The sequence below is a fragment of the Epinephelus lanceolatus genome, chromosome 22 (genome assembly GCF_041903045.1).
Source record: "Epinephelus lanceolatus isolate andai-2023 chromosome 22, ASM4190304v1, whole genome shotgun sequence".
Lineage (NCBI taxonomy): Eukaryota > Metazoa > Chordata > Actinopteri > Perciformes > Serranidae > Epinephelus > Epinephelus lanceolatus.
Window position 1 is genome coordinate 528,240 of NC_135755.1, and position 20,077 is coordinate 548,316.

Sequence of the window (20,077 nt, forward strand, 5' to 3'; positions counted from 1 at the left end):
CTCTGCACTGGCTCCCTGTAAAATCCAGAATTGAATTTAAAATCCTACTGTTAACTTATAAAGCTCTAAATGGTCAAGCTCCGTCATATCTTAGAGAGCTCATAGTGCCATATTATCCCACCAGAACACTGCGCTCTGAGAACGCAGGGTTACTCGTGGTCCCTAAAGTCTCCAAAAGTAGATCAGGAGCCAGAGCCTTCAGCTATCAGGCTCCTCTCCTGTGGAATCATCTTCCTGTTACGGTCCGGGAGGCAGACACCGTCTCCACATTTAAGACTAGACTTAAGACTTTCCTCTTTGATAAAGCTTATAGTTAGGGCTGGCTCAGGCTTGCCCTGTACCAGCCCCTAGTTAGGCTGACTTAGGCCTAGTCTGCCGGAGGACCCCCCTATAATACATCGGGCACCTTCTCTCTCTCTCTCTCGTATTCTATTACTGCATCTTGCTAACTCGGCCATTCTGGATGTCACTAACTCGGCTTCTTCTCCGGAGCCTTTGTGCTCCACTGTCTCTCAGATTAACTCATATCACAGCGGTGCCTGGACAGCGTGACGTGTGTGGTTGTGCTGCTGCCGTGGTCCTGCCAGATGCCTCCTGCTGCTGCTGCCATCATTAGTCATTAGTCATACTTCTACTGTTATTATACACATATGACTATTGTCACACATGTATACTGCCAGATATTAATACATACTTTCAACATATTGTACCACAGTAGCCAGAACTATAACTATAATATTATTACTTTCAATAATGTTGTTGTAAGCTACTGTCATTACCTGCATCTCTCTCTCTCTCTCTCTCTCTCTCTGTCTCATTGTGTCATACGGATTACTGTTAATTTATTATGCTGATCTGTTCTGTACGACATCTATTGCACGTCTGTCCGTCCTGGAAGAGGGATCCCTCCTCAGTTGCTCTTCCTGAGGTTTCTACTGTTTTTTTTCCCCGTTAAAGGTTTTTTTTGGGGAGTTTTTCCTGATCAGCTGTGAGGGTCATAAGGACAGAGGGATGTCGTATGCTGTAAAGCCCTGTGAGGCAAATGTGATTTGTGATATTGGGCTTTATAAATAAAATTGATTGATTGATTGATTGAAAAAACAAAGATTGTTGTGTATTTGGAGCATACAAGTTCACAAGGGTCAGTTTTTCATTTTGTAAACAGCCTGAGATGATAACATATCTCCCATCATTATCGTGATGCATACTGGAAAATTTAAAGGGCAGTTTTTTAGAAATTAAAATACTAACACCTCTGCTTCCTTTGAAACCAGGGGAGGAGAACACCTGCCCGACCCATTTCTGTCTCAGCTTTTTTGATTCTATAGCATTCAGATGGGTCTCCTGCAGCATGGCAATGTCACAATTGATAGAGTTAAAATACATCCGAATTTTGTGTCGTTTAATTGGGTTGTTGATTCCATTTACATTCAAACTGACCAAAGTAATTTTGTTCAGTTGACTATCCATAATGTAACAAATGCATCATATCAATCAAAATACTGATGGCTCACACCTTAAGTGACCACAAGTGCGCACCAGGTGAGACAGCTTTCTCGTGTGCAACCAGAGCCCGCTGCAGGAGATGGCATATGAACATAGACTTAATGAAGGTGACACTCTTGCATCAGTGAGGGAAAGGGATATATAAACACAATTTAACAAAGGGAAAAAACAATTAAGTGACAAAGACAAAACGGCCATTTGGCCAAGTCTGGCTATCAAGCCAGCTGGTGGGACACAAACTCCCATATCCGTGATGATGCGGCGAAAACACAACTAGAACCCGGCTTCCCCTTTTCATATGCATACAATACAACTCAAATTCAATCCTCCTAGACTATGAAATGTATATATTTCTATAAATAATAATGAAAATAATAATAATTAACTCCCTGAATTAAACTGGGTCATAGTGACTGGCATAATCTATTTTAGCGATCATGGGGATTACATAAAAGAACAGGGAGAGAGGGGGGAAATTAAACCCGCCGGTATGTCATAAGCAACAGTTATTTTCAAAGTCCAACCTGTATCTGTACATTAGAAGCTCCATCGTCGTGGGCACGGCCTTCCCAGGTCAGAATAACTCTGGAAGATGCTTTTTTAGCTCCTTTTCTGCATCCTTGGATGAGTTGTATGTGAACTTTTGCCCATTCATGGTGACAATGAGGGACCCCGGGTAGACGAGGCCAAAGCGCACCCCAGCCTTGTGAAGCCGCTTTTTCACGTCATTATATTGGGCGCGTCGTCTCGACTCCTCTGCAGAAAAGTCCTGATAGACTGAGAAACGCTGACCGCTCCAGAAAAGCTGTTTCCCGGTGGCGGCTCTGATGATGTCTTGCTTGTCTCTCCAGTGCAGCAGGCGTAGAATGATGGGACGCGGTGGCTGGTCAGGATTTGGCATTGGCCTTAACGCGCGGTGCGCACGGTCTATCTCCGGGGCCGGCTGGCCGCTCGGTCGGTTCAATATGTAGCACAGAATATTGTCAAGCACCGCGTAGATGTTATCTGCCTCAATCCCTTCTTTGAGCCCCACCAGCCTCAAGTTGTTACTGCGGTTTCTATTCTCCATATCATCCATTTTACGATGTAGAGTCTGGATCTCCTCGGTGGCTCGGGATAAATCAGTGGTGGAGCTTTCCACTTTGTCCTCCAGCTCACCGATACAGCGTTCCGCATTGCTTAATCTGTTGAGCATGGCTCTGGTGTCTTTGTTAAGGTTGGCAATGGACTCAGCCATGCTGTCCATTTTGGTGTCAAAACCCTCTCTGATTTGTTTGAGCTGACAGGCAATACTTCTGGCCCATTTAGGTGTATCCGTCAGCTCGTCCTTGCTGCACACCTGTTGCTGCTCAGAGGCCAGTTGATGAGTGCCAGCTGCCATCGCACCAGTCAAACTGAGAAAATTTGGATCGTTTTTCTCTTTGTTGCTTCTAGTATTTCGTTTGGTTCTAGTCATAACCAAACGTTTTTTCAGTACATTACCAAGAACTGGTGGTTATATTTGTTATCACTTGGTAAAACCAAGATAAATCATGAATTAAGGGGAGCCGATCTGGCGTCTAGCCTGCCATCTTCACCTGTCAGCTCACTGAAGAGCAGTGTTGCCAACTCCTCAGTAAGAAAAGTAGCTATTGGCTGTCCTAAAAGTTGCTAGAAATCGCTAAATGATGTCATCGCCTAATTTGCATAATTGTCCATATGCATGTAATTGTAATGGCTGCTGTAGGAGAGAGGAATAACATCGTGGGAGACAAAAACTGAGTAAAAAAACACCCTGAATATGTTTAGAACTACAAATGAACCTTCTTTCAGTGATTTATATTAGACAAAGAAAATTTTACATTTACATCCCACCCTGACTGTAAACCAGGTCGGGATCAGCCAGCGGCAGTTCCACGCATGCGTAATTCACTTGCAGTCTGGACTGGGCCGCCTGTGAGTGCTTTGGGACGGGGGAGGAGCCCACGGCAGCATCCGCTGCCCGTTGAGAAGAATAAGAATGATACGTGCTCTCACAACAGAGTCTTAAATAACATCAGAAAAATTCGCTAGATTTGTCACTACTTGCTTTTTTGAAAAAGAGTCGCTAGAGGGGTCTGAAAAGTCGCTAAATATAGCGACAAAGTCGCTAAGTTGGCAACATTGCTGAAGGGTATGTCCTTTGTTGCGACATTATTAGGCCTTCCACCTGCTCCTAGCTCCTTGGATGCGCAGTGCGCACTGCACAGCAGGATGAAACACCTTACTAGGAGCTCTGACATTTAGAGCAGAGAGGCAGTAGGAAACTACACTCTGTTAACATAATATTGTCTTTTTGTACAAGAACGTACATTTGATAATATATGAATCATCATCACTCACACATGGAAGAAAATAATAATTTTTTTTTTTTCTTTTGTTAAGTTAATTGCTTTTGGGGGCCCCCCTAGTGGTCACGGGGCCCTAAGCAGGTGCTTAGTTCCCTTATGCCTTGGGCCGGCTCTGATGTTACCTAGAGGAAGCATCTTCTCTCTCTCTCTCTCTCTCTCTCTCTCTCTCCCTCTCTCTCTCTCTCTCTCTCTCTCGTATCCTATTACTGCATCTTGCTAACTCGGCCATTCTGGATGTCAGTAACTCGGCTTCTTCTCCGGAGCCTTTGTGCTCCACTGTCTCTCAGATTAACTCATATCACAGCGGTGCCTGGACAGCGTGACGTGTGTGGTTGTGCTGCTGCCGTGGTCCTGCCAGATGCCTCCTGCTGCTGCTGCCATCATTAGTCATTAGTCATACTTCTACTGTTATTATACACATATGACTATTGTCACACATGTATACTGTCTGATATTAATACATACTTTCAACATATTGTACCACAGTAGCCAGAACTATAACTATAATACTATTACTTTCAATAATGTTGTTGTAAGCTACTGTCATTACCTGCATCTCTCTCTCTGTCTCTCTCTCTGTCTCATTGTGTCATATGGATTACTGTTAATTTATTATGCTGATCTGTTCTGTACGACATCTATTGCACGTCTGTCCGTCCTGGAAGAGGGATCCCTCCTCAGTTGCTCTTCCTGAGGTTTCTACCGTATTTTTTCCCTGTTAAAGGGTTTTTTGGGGAGTTTTTCCTGATCAGCTGTGAGGGTCATAAGGACAGAGGGATGTCGTATGCTGTAAAGCCCTGTGAGGCAAAATTTACCATTTTTTTAATGTTATTAATATGAATGTTCTTGTTATTGAAGTGAAAGAAGGTTATAGTATCCCTGATAAAGTTTACCAGTTTGAACATTTGAAATCTCGTCTCTGTACTGTATTTAATTAAATACTGTGTGTCTGAGCTCCAGCAGCAGACTTTACTGTGAACTGTCTGCCTGGCAACAGCTGATGATGATGACGTCATCACGCCCTCTGGTATTTAGAGCAGCTCTCAGTGAGACTGTGTCAGTGTTTGTCCGGTGAACAGAGGAACATGGCTTCATCCTTTCTCAGCTTCTCCCTCCTCTTCATCAGCCTCTACACAGCAGGTACGACCAACACACTCATCAACACACTCATCAATACACCGATCACTCATCAACACACTGATCATTCATCAATACACTGATCACTCATCAACACACTCATCAACACACTGATCACTCATCAAGACACTCATCAATACACTGATCACTCATCAATACACTCATCAAGACACTGATCACTCATCAATACACTCATCAAGACACTGATCACTCATCAATACACTGACCACTCATCAATACACTGATCAATACACTCAACACACTGATCAACACATTTATCAACACACTCATCAATACACTCATAAATACACTGATCACTCATCAATACACTGATCACTCATCAATACACTCATCAATACACTCATCAATACACTGATCACTCATCAATACACTCATCAATACACTCATCAACACACTGATCAACACACTCATCAATACACTCATAAATACACTGATCACTCATCAATACACTGATCACTAATCATTACACTCATCAATACACTGATCACTCATCAATACACTGATCACTAATCAATACACTCATAAATACACTGACCACTCATCAATACACTGATCACTAACCAATACACTCATCAATACACTGATCAATACACTGACCACTCATCAATACACTGATCAATACACTGATCACTAATCAACACACTGATCAATACACTGACCACTCATCAATACACTGATCACTAATCAATACACTCATCAATACACTGATCACTCATCAATTCACTAATCAATACACTGATCAACACACTGATCACTAATCAACACACTCATCAATACACTGATCACTAATCAATACACTGATCACTCATCAATACACTGATCACTAATCAATACACTGATCACTAATCAATACACTCATCAATACACTGATCAATACACTGACCACTCATCAATACACTGATCAATACACTGATCACTAATCAACACACTGATCAATACACTGAACACTCATCAATACACTGATCACTAATCAATACACTCATCAATACACTGATCAATACACTGACCACTCATCAATACACTGATCAATACACTGATCACTAATCAACACACTGATCAATACACTGAACACTCATCAATACACTGATCACTAATCAATACACTCATCAATACACTGATCACTCATCAATACACTGATCACTCATCAATACACTGATCAATACACTGAACACTCATCAATACACTGATCACTAATCAATACACTCATCAATACACTGATCACTCATCAATACACTGATCACTCATCAATACACTGATCAATACACTGATCACTCATCAATACACTGATCACTAATCAACACACTGATCAATACACTGATCACTCATCAATACACTGATCACTCATCAATACACTGATCAACACACTGATCACTAATCAATACACTAATCAATACACTGATCACTTATCAATACTTTATTTACTGACTGAGGTTCAAACTGTTTTTGTTCCTCAGATGGGTTTCGGATGTATACTCTGACCAGCTGTGACTTTAACTCCACTGATCCAAAGGACATCGAGTACATCCAGTCTTATTATTACCAAAAGGTGGAGTTCACCAGGTTCAGCAGCAGTTTGGGGAAGTATGTTGGATACACTGAGTACGGTGTGAAGCAGGCTGAGGCCTGGAACAATGATCCTTCAATACTGGCTCGGAGGAGAGGTGAGAAGGAGAGGTACTGTGTGAACAACATTGGGATTGACTACCAGGCTGTTCTGACTAAGTCAGGTGAGTCTGTGTTTCTGTAACATCCACACCTTCATCACCACCATCATCATCATCATCATCATCATGTCATTGATTCATTTATTTATGTGTGTATGTATAGGTGTGTGTGTGTGTGTGTGTGTGTGTGTGTGTGTGTGTGTTAGGGGGATGTGTGCTGTAAACTCATATCATCATCATCATCATCATCTTCATCATCATATCAGTCATGATGGTTCTACCCAGCAGATTGTCAGACTTTATTGAGAATTATGATGTCAAAGGTTATAAAATATAATAATGATGATGTCATCACTTTAGTGTTCACTGTCCTTTAACACATCAGACTGAAGTCACCACCTGGTGGTTACACTCTGCTACTGCACCTGACACTATTATTAATATTACTGGTGATGTACTTATTTAATGTTTCCTGTTGGTTCTTTAATTTAGTGTCTGACAGCATCACATTAATATGTTCTGTCACTTAGCTGAAGATAGAAATTCAACTTTATATTTATACCTCTCAAACACTGCACGTCAACAAATGGACATTAAATCACTGTAAACATGATGTTTAGTAAAACTAGTGCTGTATCGAACTCAGAGTTACATCAGATTTGTCCACTCAAGACAAATATTAGATTCTTCATTTAATATTTTACCATAAAGAGTTTGAACATGACATTCATTAGGACATTCAATAGGACATTCAGCAGAACATTAAAGACATTCATTAGGACATTCAATAGGACATTCAGCAGGACATTAAGGACATTCATTAGGACATTCAGCAGCACATTCAGCAGGACATTCATTAGGACATTTAACAGGACATTCATTAGGACATTCAGCAGGACATTCATTAGGACATTCAGCAGGACATTCATTAGGACATTCATTAGGACATCCAGCAGGACATTCATTAGGACATCCAGCAGCACATTCATTAGGACATTCATTAGGACATCCAGCAGCACATTCATTAGGACATTCAGCAGCACATTCAACAGCACATTCAGCAGGACATTCAGCAGCACATTCATTAGGACATCCAGCAGGACATTCATTAGGACATCCAGCAGCACATTCATTAGGACATTCAGCAGCACATTCAACAGCACATTCAGCAGGACATTCAGCAGCACATTCATTAGGACATTCAGCAGCACATTCATTAGGACATTCATTAGGACATTCAGCAGCACATTCAGCAGGACATTCAGCAGGACATTCAGCAGGACATTCAGCAGCACATTCATTAGGACATTCAGCAGCACATTCATTAGGACATTCATTAGGACATTCAGCAGCACATTCAGCAGGACATTCAGCAGGACATTCAGCAAGACATTCAGCAGCACATTCATTAGGACATTCATTAGGACATTCAGCAGGACATTCAGCAGGACATTCATTAGGACATTCATTAGGACATTCAGCAGCACATTCATTAGGACATTCAGCAGGACATTCAGCAGCACATTCATTAGGACATTCATTAGGACATTCAGCAGGACATTCAGCAGCACATTCATTAGGACATTCATTAGGACATTCAGCAGCACATTCATTAGGACATTCAGCAGGACATTCAGCAGGACATTCAGCAGCACATTCATTAGGACATTCATTAGGACATTCAGCAGGACATTCAGCAGCACATTCATTAGGACATTCATTAGGACATTCAGCAGGACATTCAGCAGGACATTCATTAGGACATTCAGCAGCACATTCATTAGGACATTCATTAGGACATTCAGCAGGACATTCAGCAGGACATTCATTAGGACATTCAGCAGGACATTCATTAGGACATTCATTAGGACATTCAGCAGCACATTCATTAGGACATTCAGCAGCACATTCAACAGCACATTCAGCAGGACATTCAGCAGGACATTCAGCAGCACATTCATTAGGACATTCAGCAGCACATTCATTAGGACATTCATTAGGACATTCAGCAGCACATTCATTAGGACATTCAGCAGCACATTCATTAGGACATTCATTAGGACATTCAGCAGCACATTCATTAGGACATTCAGCAGGACATTCAGCAGGACATTCAGCAGCACATTCAGCAGGACATTCAGCAGCACATTCAGCAGGACATTCAGCAGGACATTCAGCAGCACATTCAGCAGGACATTCAGCAGGACATTCAGCAGGACATTCATTAGGACATTCAGCAGGACATTCAGCAGGACATTCAGCAGCACATTCATTAGGACATTCAGCAGCACATTCAGCAGCACATTCAGCAGCACATTCAGCAGGACATTCATTAGGACATTCAGCAGGACATTCAGCAGCACATTCAGCAGCACATTCATTAGGACATTCAGCAGGACATTCAGCAGGACATTCATTAGGACATTCAGCAGGACATTCATTAGGACATTCATTAGGACATTCAGCAGGACATTCAGCAGGACATTCAGCAGGACATTCATTAGGACATTCAGCAGGACATTCAGCAGGACATTTATTAGGACATTCAGCAGCACATTCATTAGGACATTCATTAGGACATTCAGCAGCACATTCAGCAGGACATTCAGCAGGACATTCAGCAGGACATTCATTGGGACATTCAGCAGGACATTCATTAGGACATTCAGCAGCACATTCATTAGGACATTCAGCAGGGCATTCATTAGGACATTCAGCAGCACATTCAGCAGCACATTCAGCAGGACATTCAGCAGCACATTCAGCAGCACATTTAGCAGGACATTCAGCAGGACATTCAGCAGCACATTCATTAGGACATTCAGCAGCACATTCAGCAGGACATTCAGCAGCACATTCATTAGGACATTCAGCAGGACATTCATTAGGACATTCAGCAGCACATTCATTAGGACATTCAGCAGCACATTCAGCAGCACATTCATTAGGACATTCAGCAGCACATTCAGCAGGACATTCAGCAGGACATTCATTAGGACATTCAGCAGCACATTCAGCAGGACATTCAGCAGCACATTCATTAGGACATTCAGCAGGACATTCATTAGGACATTCAGCAGCACATTCAGCAGCACATTCAGCAGCACATTCAGCAGCACATTCATTAGGACATTCAGCAGCACATTCAGCAGGACATTCAGCAGGACATTCATTAGGACATTCAGCAGCACATTCATTAGGACATTCAGCAGGACATTCATTAGGACATTCAGCAGCACATTCATTAGGACATTCAGCAGCACATTCAGCAGGACATTCAGCAGGACATTCATTAGGACATTCAGCAGCACATTCATTAGGACATTCAGCAGCACATTCAGCAGCACATTCAGCAGGACATTCAGCAGCACATTCAGCAGCACATTTAGCAGCACATTCATTAGGACATTCAGCAGGACATTCATTAGGACATTCAGCAGCACATTCAGCAGCACATTTAGCAGCACATTCATTAGGACATTCAGCAGGACATTCAGTAGGACATACAGCAGCACATTCAGCAGCACATTCAGCAGCACATTCAGCAGGACATTCAGCAGGACATTCAGCAGCACATTTAGCAGCACATTCATTAGGACATTCAGCAGGACATTCATTAGGACATTCAGCAGCACATTCATTAGGACATTCATTAGGATATTCAGCAGCACATTCATCAGGACATTCAGCAGGACATTCATTAGGACATTCAGCAGGACATTCAACAGCACATTCAGCAGCACATTCAGCAGCACATTCAGCAGGACATTCAGCAGGACATTCAGCAGGACATTCAACAGGACATTCATTAGGACATTCAGCAGCACATTCATTAGGACATTCATTAGGATATTCAGCAGCACATTCAGCAGGACATTCAGCAGGACATTCATTAGGACATTCAGCAGGACATTCAACAGCACATTCAGCAGCACATTCAGCAGCACATTCAGCAGGACATTCAACAGGACATTCAGCAGCACATTCAGCAGCACATTCAGCAGGACATTCAACAGGACATTCAGCAGGACATTCAGCAGGACATTCATTAGGACATTCAACAGCACATTCAGCAGGACATTCAGCAGGACATTCAACAGCACATTCAACAGGACATTCAGCAGGACATTCAACAGCACATTCAGCAGCACATTCAGCAGGACATTCATTAGGACATTCAGCAGCACATTCAGCAGGACATTCAGCAGGACATTCAACAGCACATTCAACAGGACATTCATTAGGACATTCAACAGCACATTCAGCAGCACATTCAGCAGGACATTCATTAGGACATTCAACAGCACATTCAGCAGGACATTCAGCAGGACATTCATTAGGACATTTATTAGGACATTGAGCAGCACATACAGCAGCACATTCATTAGGACATTCAGCAGGACATTCATTAGGACATTCATTAGGACATTCAGCAGCACATTCAGCAGGACATTCATTAGGACATTCAGCAGCACATTCAGCAGGACATTCATTGGGACATTCAGCAGGACATTCAGCAGCACATTCAGCAGGACATTCAGCAGGACATTCATTAGGACATTCAGCAGCACATTCATTAGGACATTCAGCAGGACATTCATTAGGACATTCATTAGGACATTCAGCAGCACATTCAGCAGGACATTTAGCAGCACATTCAGCAGGACATTCATTAGGACATTCAGCAGGACATTCATTAGGACATTCAGCAGCACATTCATTAGGACATTCAGCAGCACATTCAGCAGGACATTTATTAGGACATTCAGCAGGACATTCAGCAGCACATTCAGCAGGACATTCATTAGGACATTCAGCAGGACATTCAGCAGGACATTCATTAGGACATTCAGCAGCACATTCATTAGGACATTCAGCAGGACATTCATTAGGACATTCATTAGGACATTCAGCAGCACATTCAGCAGGACATTTAGCAGCACATTCAGCAGGACATTCATTAGGACATTCAGCAGGACATTCATTAGGACATTCAGCAGCACATTCATTAGGACATTCAGCAGCACATTCAGCAGGACATTTATTAGGACATTCAGCAGGACATTCAGCAGCACATTCAGCAGGACATTCATTAGGACATTCAGCAGGACATTCAGCAGCACATTCATTAGGACATTCAGCAGCACATTCAGCAGGACATTCAGCAGCACATTCAGCAGGACATTCAGCAGCACATTCAGTAGGACATTCAGCAGCACATTCAGCAGGACATTCAGCAGCACATTCAGCAGGACATTCAGCAGCACATTCAGCAGCACATTCATTAGGACATTTAGCAGCACATTCAGTAGGACATTTAGCAGCACATTCAGCAGGACATTCAGCAGCACATTCAGCAGGACATTCAGCAGGACATTCAGCAGGACATTCAGCAGCACATTCAGCAGGACATTCAGCAGCACATTCAGCAGGACATTCAGCAGCACATTCAGCAGGACATTCAGCAGCACATTCATTAGGACATTCAGCAGCACATTCAGCAGCACATTCAGCAGCACATTCATTAGGACATTCAGCAGCACATTCATTAGGACATTCAGCAGCACATTCATTAGGACATTCAGCAGCACATTCAGCAGGACATTCATTAGGACATTCATTAGGACATTCATTAGGACATTCAGCAGCACATTCAGCAGGACATTCATTAGGACATTCATTAGGACATTCATTAGGACATTCAGCAGCACATTCAGCAGGACATTCAGCAGGACATTCAGCAGGACATTCAGCAGCACATTCAGTAGGACATTTAGCAGCACATTCAGCAGGACATTCAGCAGCACATTCAGCAGCACATTCAGCAGGACATTCAGCAGCACATTCAGCAGCACATTCATTAGGACATTCAGCAGCACATTCAGCAGCACATTCATTAGGACATTCAGCAGGACATTCATTAGGACATTCAGCAGGACATTCAGCAGCACATTCATTAGGACATTCATTAGCACATTCAGCAGGACATTCATTAGGACATTCAGCAGGACATTCAGCAGCACATTCATTAGGACATTCAGCAGGACATTCAGCAGGACATTCATTAGGACATTCAGCAGGACATTCAGCAGCACATTCAATAGGACATTCATTAGGACATTCAGCAGCACATTCATTGGGACATATATATATATATATATATATATATATATATACAAAATATTTTTTCCAGCAGATGTCTTAGTTACAACATGATTGAGCTAACTGGAGTAGTTTCATGTCGTATCCGACAACGGGAGGCTTTTAACAGATGACGTCCTGATGTTAGCTTGTTAGCTGTCCCTGTCAGCTGCAGCCACTGATGCTTTCTAGACATTGTGATTATCCAAAACTGAATAAATACCACACATAGCAACACAAAACTGCTTTGCTAGCTCAATCATGTTGTAACTAAGATATCCACTGGAAAAAATATTTTATTCACGGACCGTTTATTGAGTTATTACAGACACCGCTAACGGCTAATGGCTAACGGCTAACAGCTAACGGTTAGCCCAGCTAATCTACGATAACCATGTTATTATTACAAAACGTGCTCACAGAAATAGTAATGTTTGTTCAATCATTGTGTTTATAGACTTTACAAACATCAGATTAGTCTACACGGTCACATAGTGACGTGAAAAATGTGATATATACACATATATATATATATTGATATATACATATATATATATATATATATAGTTAAACTCTGCTGGTTTTCTACCCTTAAGTATTTGTAAACAACGAGACGATTCCCTCTATTTATACTGCTTCTTCTTCTTCTTCTTCTTCTTCTCTCAATTTATTGGCGGATCACAAACAACTTCCAGGTGCATACCGCCACCTACTGTACAAGAGTGTGTATTTATACTGCTACAGCCTCAGGGGGCGTGTTTGTAGCAGGGATAGCTCCGGTACGTAACGCGGCTAGGATTTTAGGCCCGCCCACTAAATCCAGAACACAGAAACCTACAAACACAGTTTGTGAAGCCTAGCTCCACAATTCAATTGTCAATGGTTGAAAGGCTTTTTTACACATTTTGAGGAGTACTTTTATGACCTATTTAATGTGTTTAGAAGAAAATAGCAGAATTTGCTTTACACAGACTTTAAGAATGAAACACAACTGCATCAACAGCTGATAGTGACTCAAACACTGCAGGTGGTGCCACTGATCCTGCTGAACCCTTTAGAGTTACTGGGTTAATGATCATATCACAATGCTTCATCATACTAACTGTCATCATCATCCTCATCCTCCTGATGTGTGTTTCAGCTGAGCCCTACGTAGTACTGAGCTCTACGACGCCCTCTGGTGGTAAACATTCAGCCATGTTGGTCTGCAGCGTCTTCGACTTCTACCCCAAAAAGATCAAAGTCAGCTGGCTCAGAGACGGAAAGGAAGTCACCTCTGATGTCACTTCCACTGATGAGCTGGCAGACGCTGATTGGTACTACCAGATCCACTCTCACCTGGAGTACACGCCCAGGTGAGTACACCTACAGGTCCAGGTCCACATCAAGGTAGATACAGGTCCAGGTCCGCATCAAGGTAGCTACAGGTCCAGGTCCACATCAAGGTAGCTACAGGTCCAGGTCCGCATCAAGGTAGCTACAGGTCCAGGTCCACATCAAGGTAGCTACAGGTCCAGGTCCATATCAAGGTAGCTACAGGTCCAGGTCCATATCAAGGTAGCTACAGGTCCAGGTCCACATCAAGGTAGATACAGGTCCAGGTCCACATCAAAGTAGCTACAGGTCCAGGTCCACATCAAGGCAGCTACAGGTCCAGGTCCACATCAAAGTAGCTACAGGTCCAGGTCCACATCAAGGTAGCTACAGGTCCAGATCCACATCAAGGTAGCTACAGGTCCAGGTCCACATCAAGGTAGCTACAGGTCCAGGCCCACATCAAGGCTGCTACAGGTCCAGGTCCACATCAAGGTAGCTACAGGTCCAGGTCCACATCAAGGTAGCTCCGGGTCCAGGTCCACATCAAGGTAGCTACAGGTCCAGGTTCACATCAAGGTAGCTACAGGTCCAGGTCCACATCAAGGTAGCTCCGGGTCCAGGTCCACATCAGGGTAGCTACAGGTCCAGGTTCACATCAAGGTAGCTACAGGTCCAGGCCCACATCAAGGCTGCTACAGGTCCAGGTCCACATCAAGGTAGTTACAGGTCCAGGTCCACATCAAGGTAGCTCCGGGTCCAGGTCCACATCAAGGCAGCTACAGGTCCAGGTCCACATCAAGGTAGCTACAGGTCCAGGTCCACATCAAGGTAGCTCCGGGTCCAGGTCCACATCAAGGCAGCTACAGGTCCAGGTCCACATCAAGGTAGATACAGGTGTAGGTCCACATCAAGGTAGCTACAGGTCCAGGTCCACATCAAGGTAGCTCCGGGTCCAGGTCCACATCAAGGCAGCTACAGGTCCAGGTCCACATCAAGGTAGATACAGGTCCAGGTCCACATCAAGGTAGATACAGGTCCAGGTCCACATCAAGGTAGCTACAGGTCCAGGTCCACATCAAGGTAGATACAGGTCCAGGTCCACATCAAGGTAGCTACAGGTCCAGGTCCACATCAAGGAAGCTGCAGGTCCAGGTCCACATCAAGGTAGCTACTGGTTCACGTCAAGGCAGCTACAGGTCCAGGTCCACATCAAGGTAGCTACAGGTCCAGGTCCACATCAAGGTAGCTACAGGTCCAGGTCCACATCAAGGAAGCTGCAGGTCCAGGTCCACATAAGGTTAGCTACAGGTCCAGGTCCACATCAAGGTAGCTCCAGGTCCAGGTCCACATCAAGGTAGATACAGGTCCAGGTCCACATCAAGGTAGCTACAGGTCCAGGTCCACATCAAGAAAGCTGCAGGTCCAGGTCCACATCAAGGTAGCTACAGGTCCAGGTCCACGTCAAGGTAGCTACAGGTCCAGGTCCACATCAATGTAGCTACAGGTCCAGGTCCACATCAAGGAAGCTGCAGGTCCAGGTCCACATCAAGGTAGCTACAGGTCCAGGTCCATGTCAAGGTAGCTACAGGTCCAGGTCCACATCAAGGTAGCTACAGGTCCAGGTCCACATCAATGTAGATACAGGTCCAGGTCCACATCAAGGTAGCTACAGGCCCAGGTCCACATCAAGGTAGCTACAGGTCCAGGTCCACGTCAAGGTAGCTACAGGTCCAGGTCCACATCAAGGTAGCTACAGGTCCAGGTCCACATCAAGGTAGATACAGGTCCAGGTCCACATCAAGGTAGCTACAGGTCCAGGTCCACATCAAGGTAGATACAGGTCCAGGTCCACATCAAGGTAGATACAGGTCCAGGTCCACATCAAGGTAGCTGCAGATCCAGGTCCACATCAAGTTAGCTATAGGCCCAGGTCCACATCAAGGTAGCTACAGGTCCAGGTCCACATCAAGGTAGCTACAGGTCCAGGTCCACATCAAGTTAGCTACAGGTCCAGGTCCACATCAAGGTAGCTCCAGGCCCAGGTCCACATCAAGGTAGCTACAGGCCCAGGTCCACATCTAGGTAGCTACAGGTCCAGGTCCACATCAAGGTAGCTACAGGCCCAGGTCCACATCAAGGTAGCTACAGGTCCAGGTCCACATCAAGGAAGCTGCAGGTCCAGGTCCACATCAAGGCAGCTACAGGTCCAGGTCCACATCAAGGAAGCTGCAGGTCCAGGTCCACATCAAGGTAGCTACAGGTCCAGGTCCACATCAAGGAAGCTGCAGGTCCAGGTCCACATCAAGGTAGCTACAGGTCCAGGTCCACATCAAGGTAGCTACAGGTCCAGGTCCACATCAAGGTAGCTACAGGTCCAGGTCCACATCAAGGTAGCCACAGGTCCAGGTCCAGGAGTCTGTTTTCTAGCACAGGGTGGACACAGGAATTCTACACACAGTTGTATGACTGATGCCCTCAGTCCAGTCTGGTCCAGTCTGGTTCAGTCTGGTTCTGGTCCAGTTTTTCTCAGAGAGTGTAACAGAATCACTGATGTGTTTTGTGTCAGCAGGTCTGGAGAGAAGATCTCCTGTGTGGTGGAACACGCCAGCCTGAGAGAACCTCTGGTTACTGACTGGGGTAAATACCTGTTCACCTGTCTGTCTGCTCACCTGTCTGTCTGCTCACCTGTCTGTCTGTTCACCTGTCTGCTCACCTGTCTGTCTGCTCACCTGTCTGTCTGCTCACCTGTCTGTCTGTTCACCTGTCTGCTCACCTGTCTGTCTGCTCACCTGTCTGTCTGCTCACCTGTCTGTCTGTTCACCTGTCTGTCTGCTCACCTGTCTGTCTGCTCACCTGTCTGTCTGCTCACCTGTCTGTCTGTCTGCTCACCTGTCTGCCTGTCTGCTCACCTGTCTGTCTGCTCACCTTTCTGTCTGCTCACCTTTCTGTCTGCTCACCTGTCTGTCCGCTCACCTGTCTGTCTCTCCACCTGTCTGTCTGCTCACCTGTCTGTCCTCAGACCCGTCCATGCCTGAGTCTGAGAGAAACAAGATTGCCATCGGAGCCTCAGGACTGATCCTGGGTCTGGTCTTATCTCTGGCTGGATTCATCTACTACAAGAGGAAGGCCCGAGGTCAGAACACTACACACAGTCTAAAACCAGTTCACACCAGTTTGGACCAGTTTTAATGACGTGGTGTCTGTCTTTGTTGTTGACCCTGTCCTCGTCTCTTTAATCCAGGAAGGATTCTGGTCCCCAGTAACTGATCCTGGACCTGTAGCTGCTTGTCAGATGGAATAAAAAGCAGCTGCTGCTTCAACCTGCTTCATGACTGTCAGTGCTGCAACACCTGATTCTCTGCTGATACTGAGCTGGTCTGAACCCTGATCCAGGACTGTGGTCTGTACTCTGACAGTCCTGGACCAGGTTTAGTCTGGACTCTGATGATACTGAGCTGGTCTGAACCCTGATCCAGGACTGTGGTCTTTACTCTGACAGTCCTGGACCAGGTTTAGTCTGGACTCACAGCTGGATCTCATAAAATGCTTCACTGGCTCAAATCTAGATTTTACAGACGCTTCTATCGACAATCTGACTCTAAGTTTAGTTTCAAATCAAATATGATCCAGTTCTTTAAATGATTTTGGGGCTCGTAGGTTGTCTGATTGTTGGATTTATATATTTTACTGGAGTGAACATTTTTCTAACCACAATAAACAATCAGAAAACTCTCTGACACACTGTGGAGTTATTTAACCATGTTAATAAACAGGAAGTACCACATCTATCATGTCTGACATCAACAGGTCATATTAGAGCTGCACGACTCATCACATGTCATCACTGTCACCATTTTGGCTCCCCACGGTTAAATGACCATGAGGCCATGGCACCACTTTGATGGTCAGATCTGGACGTTAGCAGGAACGTAGCACAACATGAGAGTGAAGCAGGGCTCTGTTTATTTTAATGTGAAACTGAAAATATGTTGATGTTCCTAAAATCAAAGAGTCATCACAATAAATTACGCTGATCTTAATATTGATCAAAATCAGATTATAATTTTGACCGTTATCTTGTCGTCCTGAGACAACAGTGTGTTGACATTAATGTTAGCTAGGTAGCTACTGTAGCTCTATGCTAACAGGGTTGATGCACAGTGAAACACAAGCTTACAACAGGTACGGTGATAAAAGCACGACAGTCACAGGCAACATTCAGCGTCAGGTCGACCTGCTGCCACAGATGGGAGGACTGTAGCACGACCACAGGAGCAGCTGTGATGTCACCTGATGGCGCCTTCATGAAAACTGAACAAACAAACATGTTATTTGTTGTGTGAAGAATGAATCCAAATGAATGGGTTATGAGCTCCCTCTGTTTATCTGTAACATCACTGAAGAACAAAACTCTTGACATACAACAAGTCAGCTGGGAATTGATCCAGAGTCACAAGTGAAGGTCATGTTTCTGTGTCTGGTCTGTGTGAGATGGTATTAAACAGCAGCTTCTCTAACAGCTGATGAAACATGTTGGGACTTTGAGACACCAGCCTGCTGTTACACTTTACTGATCCTCCTCAGTCGCATCAGAGTCGTGTTCACTTCACTTACTGCTGCTACAGGAAGTGCATTGTCTTCAGTTAATACAGGCCTAACCAATCAGATCCACTGCTGACTGACACCTGACATCACAGCGTGTCATTTAAAGGCCAACGCTGCCATCTAGAGTCTGAACTCTGGACCTTCATCATCTTTACTTCAAACAGTAGGAACCAATCAGCTGTCCACTGTCCTATTCACCCCCCCCCCCCCCCCCCCCATCTTAATAACACTGGAGTGTTTGGAGTGTGTTTCACCTTTTTACACATTCGTCCACATCTTTCAGTCAAACAGACGGCGTCAGAGTCAGTCTGTCCTCCACTGTCAAACATCTCAACATCTGTTACATGGACTGTGATGATCATCATTCATGTTCCCCTCAGGATGGCTCATAATCACTGTGCTAACCTGTCATGTGTCAGGTCAACAGTTCATGTGTCCAACACCTGGGTTGATGATCAAGGACACAGATCATCAAGTGGATGAGCTGCTACAGTTGTGACTGTGGACAGAGTGTCTGAGGTAAGTGGAGACACAATCTGAGGACAGCTCTGATCTGATCAGCTGACACCTGAGGGTCAAGCAGACGAGCTGTTCACCTCTGCAGCTGTTTGGTGCTGTCAATCATCCTGAGGCTGAATGTCATCAAAAGTGTCCAGTGGCTCCAAACTGAGGGGTCATGACCTCCCGTGGAGTCCCAGGGAAATGTGTGGGGTCACATGATCATGTCAAGATTGTGTCCTTGATCATCAACCCAAGTGTTGGACACATGACACTGTTGACCTGACACATGACAGGTTAGCACAGTTATTATAACACATTTATTTATTTATTTATTTATTTATTTATTAGGATCCCCATTAGGTGATGCAGGACATCAGCTACACATAACAAACAAACATGACAGTATACATTTACAATGACAGTGTGATCCATACTAATATTCCCACTGTTTAAGTAAACTTACAAGACAAAGGAAATAATATTAACAACAATAATAATAATGCAAGATAATAAAAATACATAAATGAGATCAAAGAAAGAAAAATAATCAATAATAATAATAAAATAACATAAATACACATAATTATAGGTGTGTGTGTGTGTGTGTGTGTGTGATATTGATTGACATTGATTGTGTCCTAGCTTTAGGAAATGTATAGCAACCATGCCCTGTATGTATGTGTGTGTCAGAGCTACGTGTCAGTTGCTTATATAAACAATTGGGACATTTCAACACATTAATATTTCTAAACACAACAAGCCTCTCTGTGACTTTCATCCAGGAGAGCTTGACATGCATTTTATTTACATTAGACC

General features: G+C 44.1%; 1 protein-coding gene across 1 annotated transcript; it reads left to right on the plus strand.

Moving 5' to 3' along the window:
• The first annotated feature begins 4,868 nt into the window (after positions 1–4,868).
• On the plus strand, positions 4,869–17,892 carry LOC144459806 (H-2 class II histocompatibility antigen, E-S beta chain-like). Its single transcript, XM_078164487.1, has 6 exons — positions 4,869–5,015; positions 6,488–6,760; positions 13,980–14,193; positions 16,725–16,792; positions 17,175–17,288; positions 17,397–17,892. The coding sequence occupies exons 1-6, from the start codon at positions 4,961–4,963 to the stop codon at positions 17,420–17,422; spliced, it is 750 nt and encodes a 249-aa protein (XP_078020613.1). The 5' UTR covers positions 4,869–4,960; the 3' UTR covers positions 17,423–17,892.
• The last annotated feature ends 2,185 nt before the right edge of the window (positions 17,893–20,077 follow it).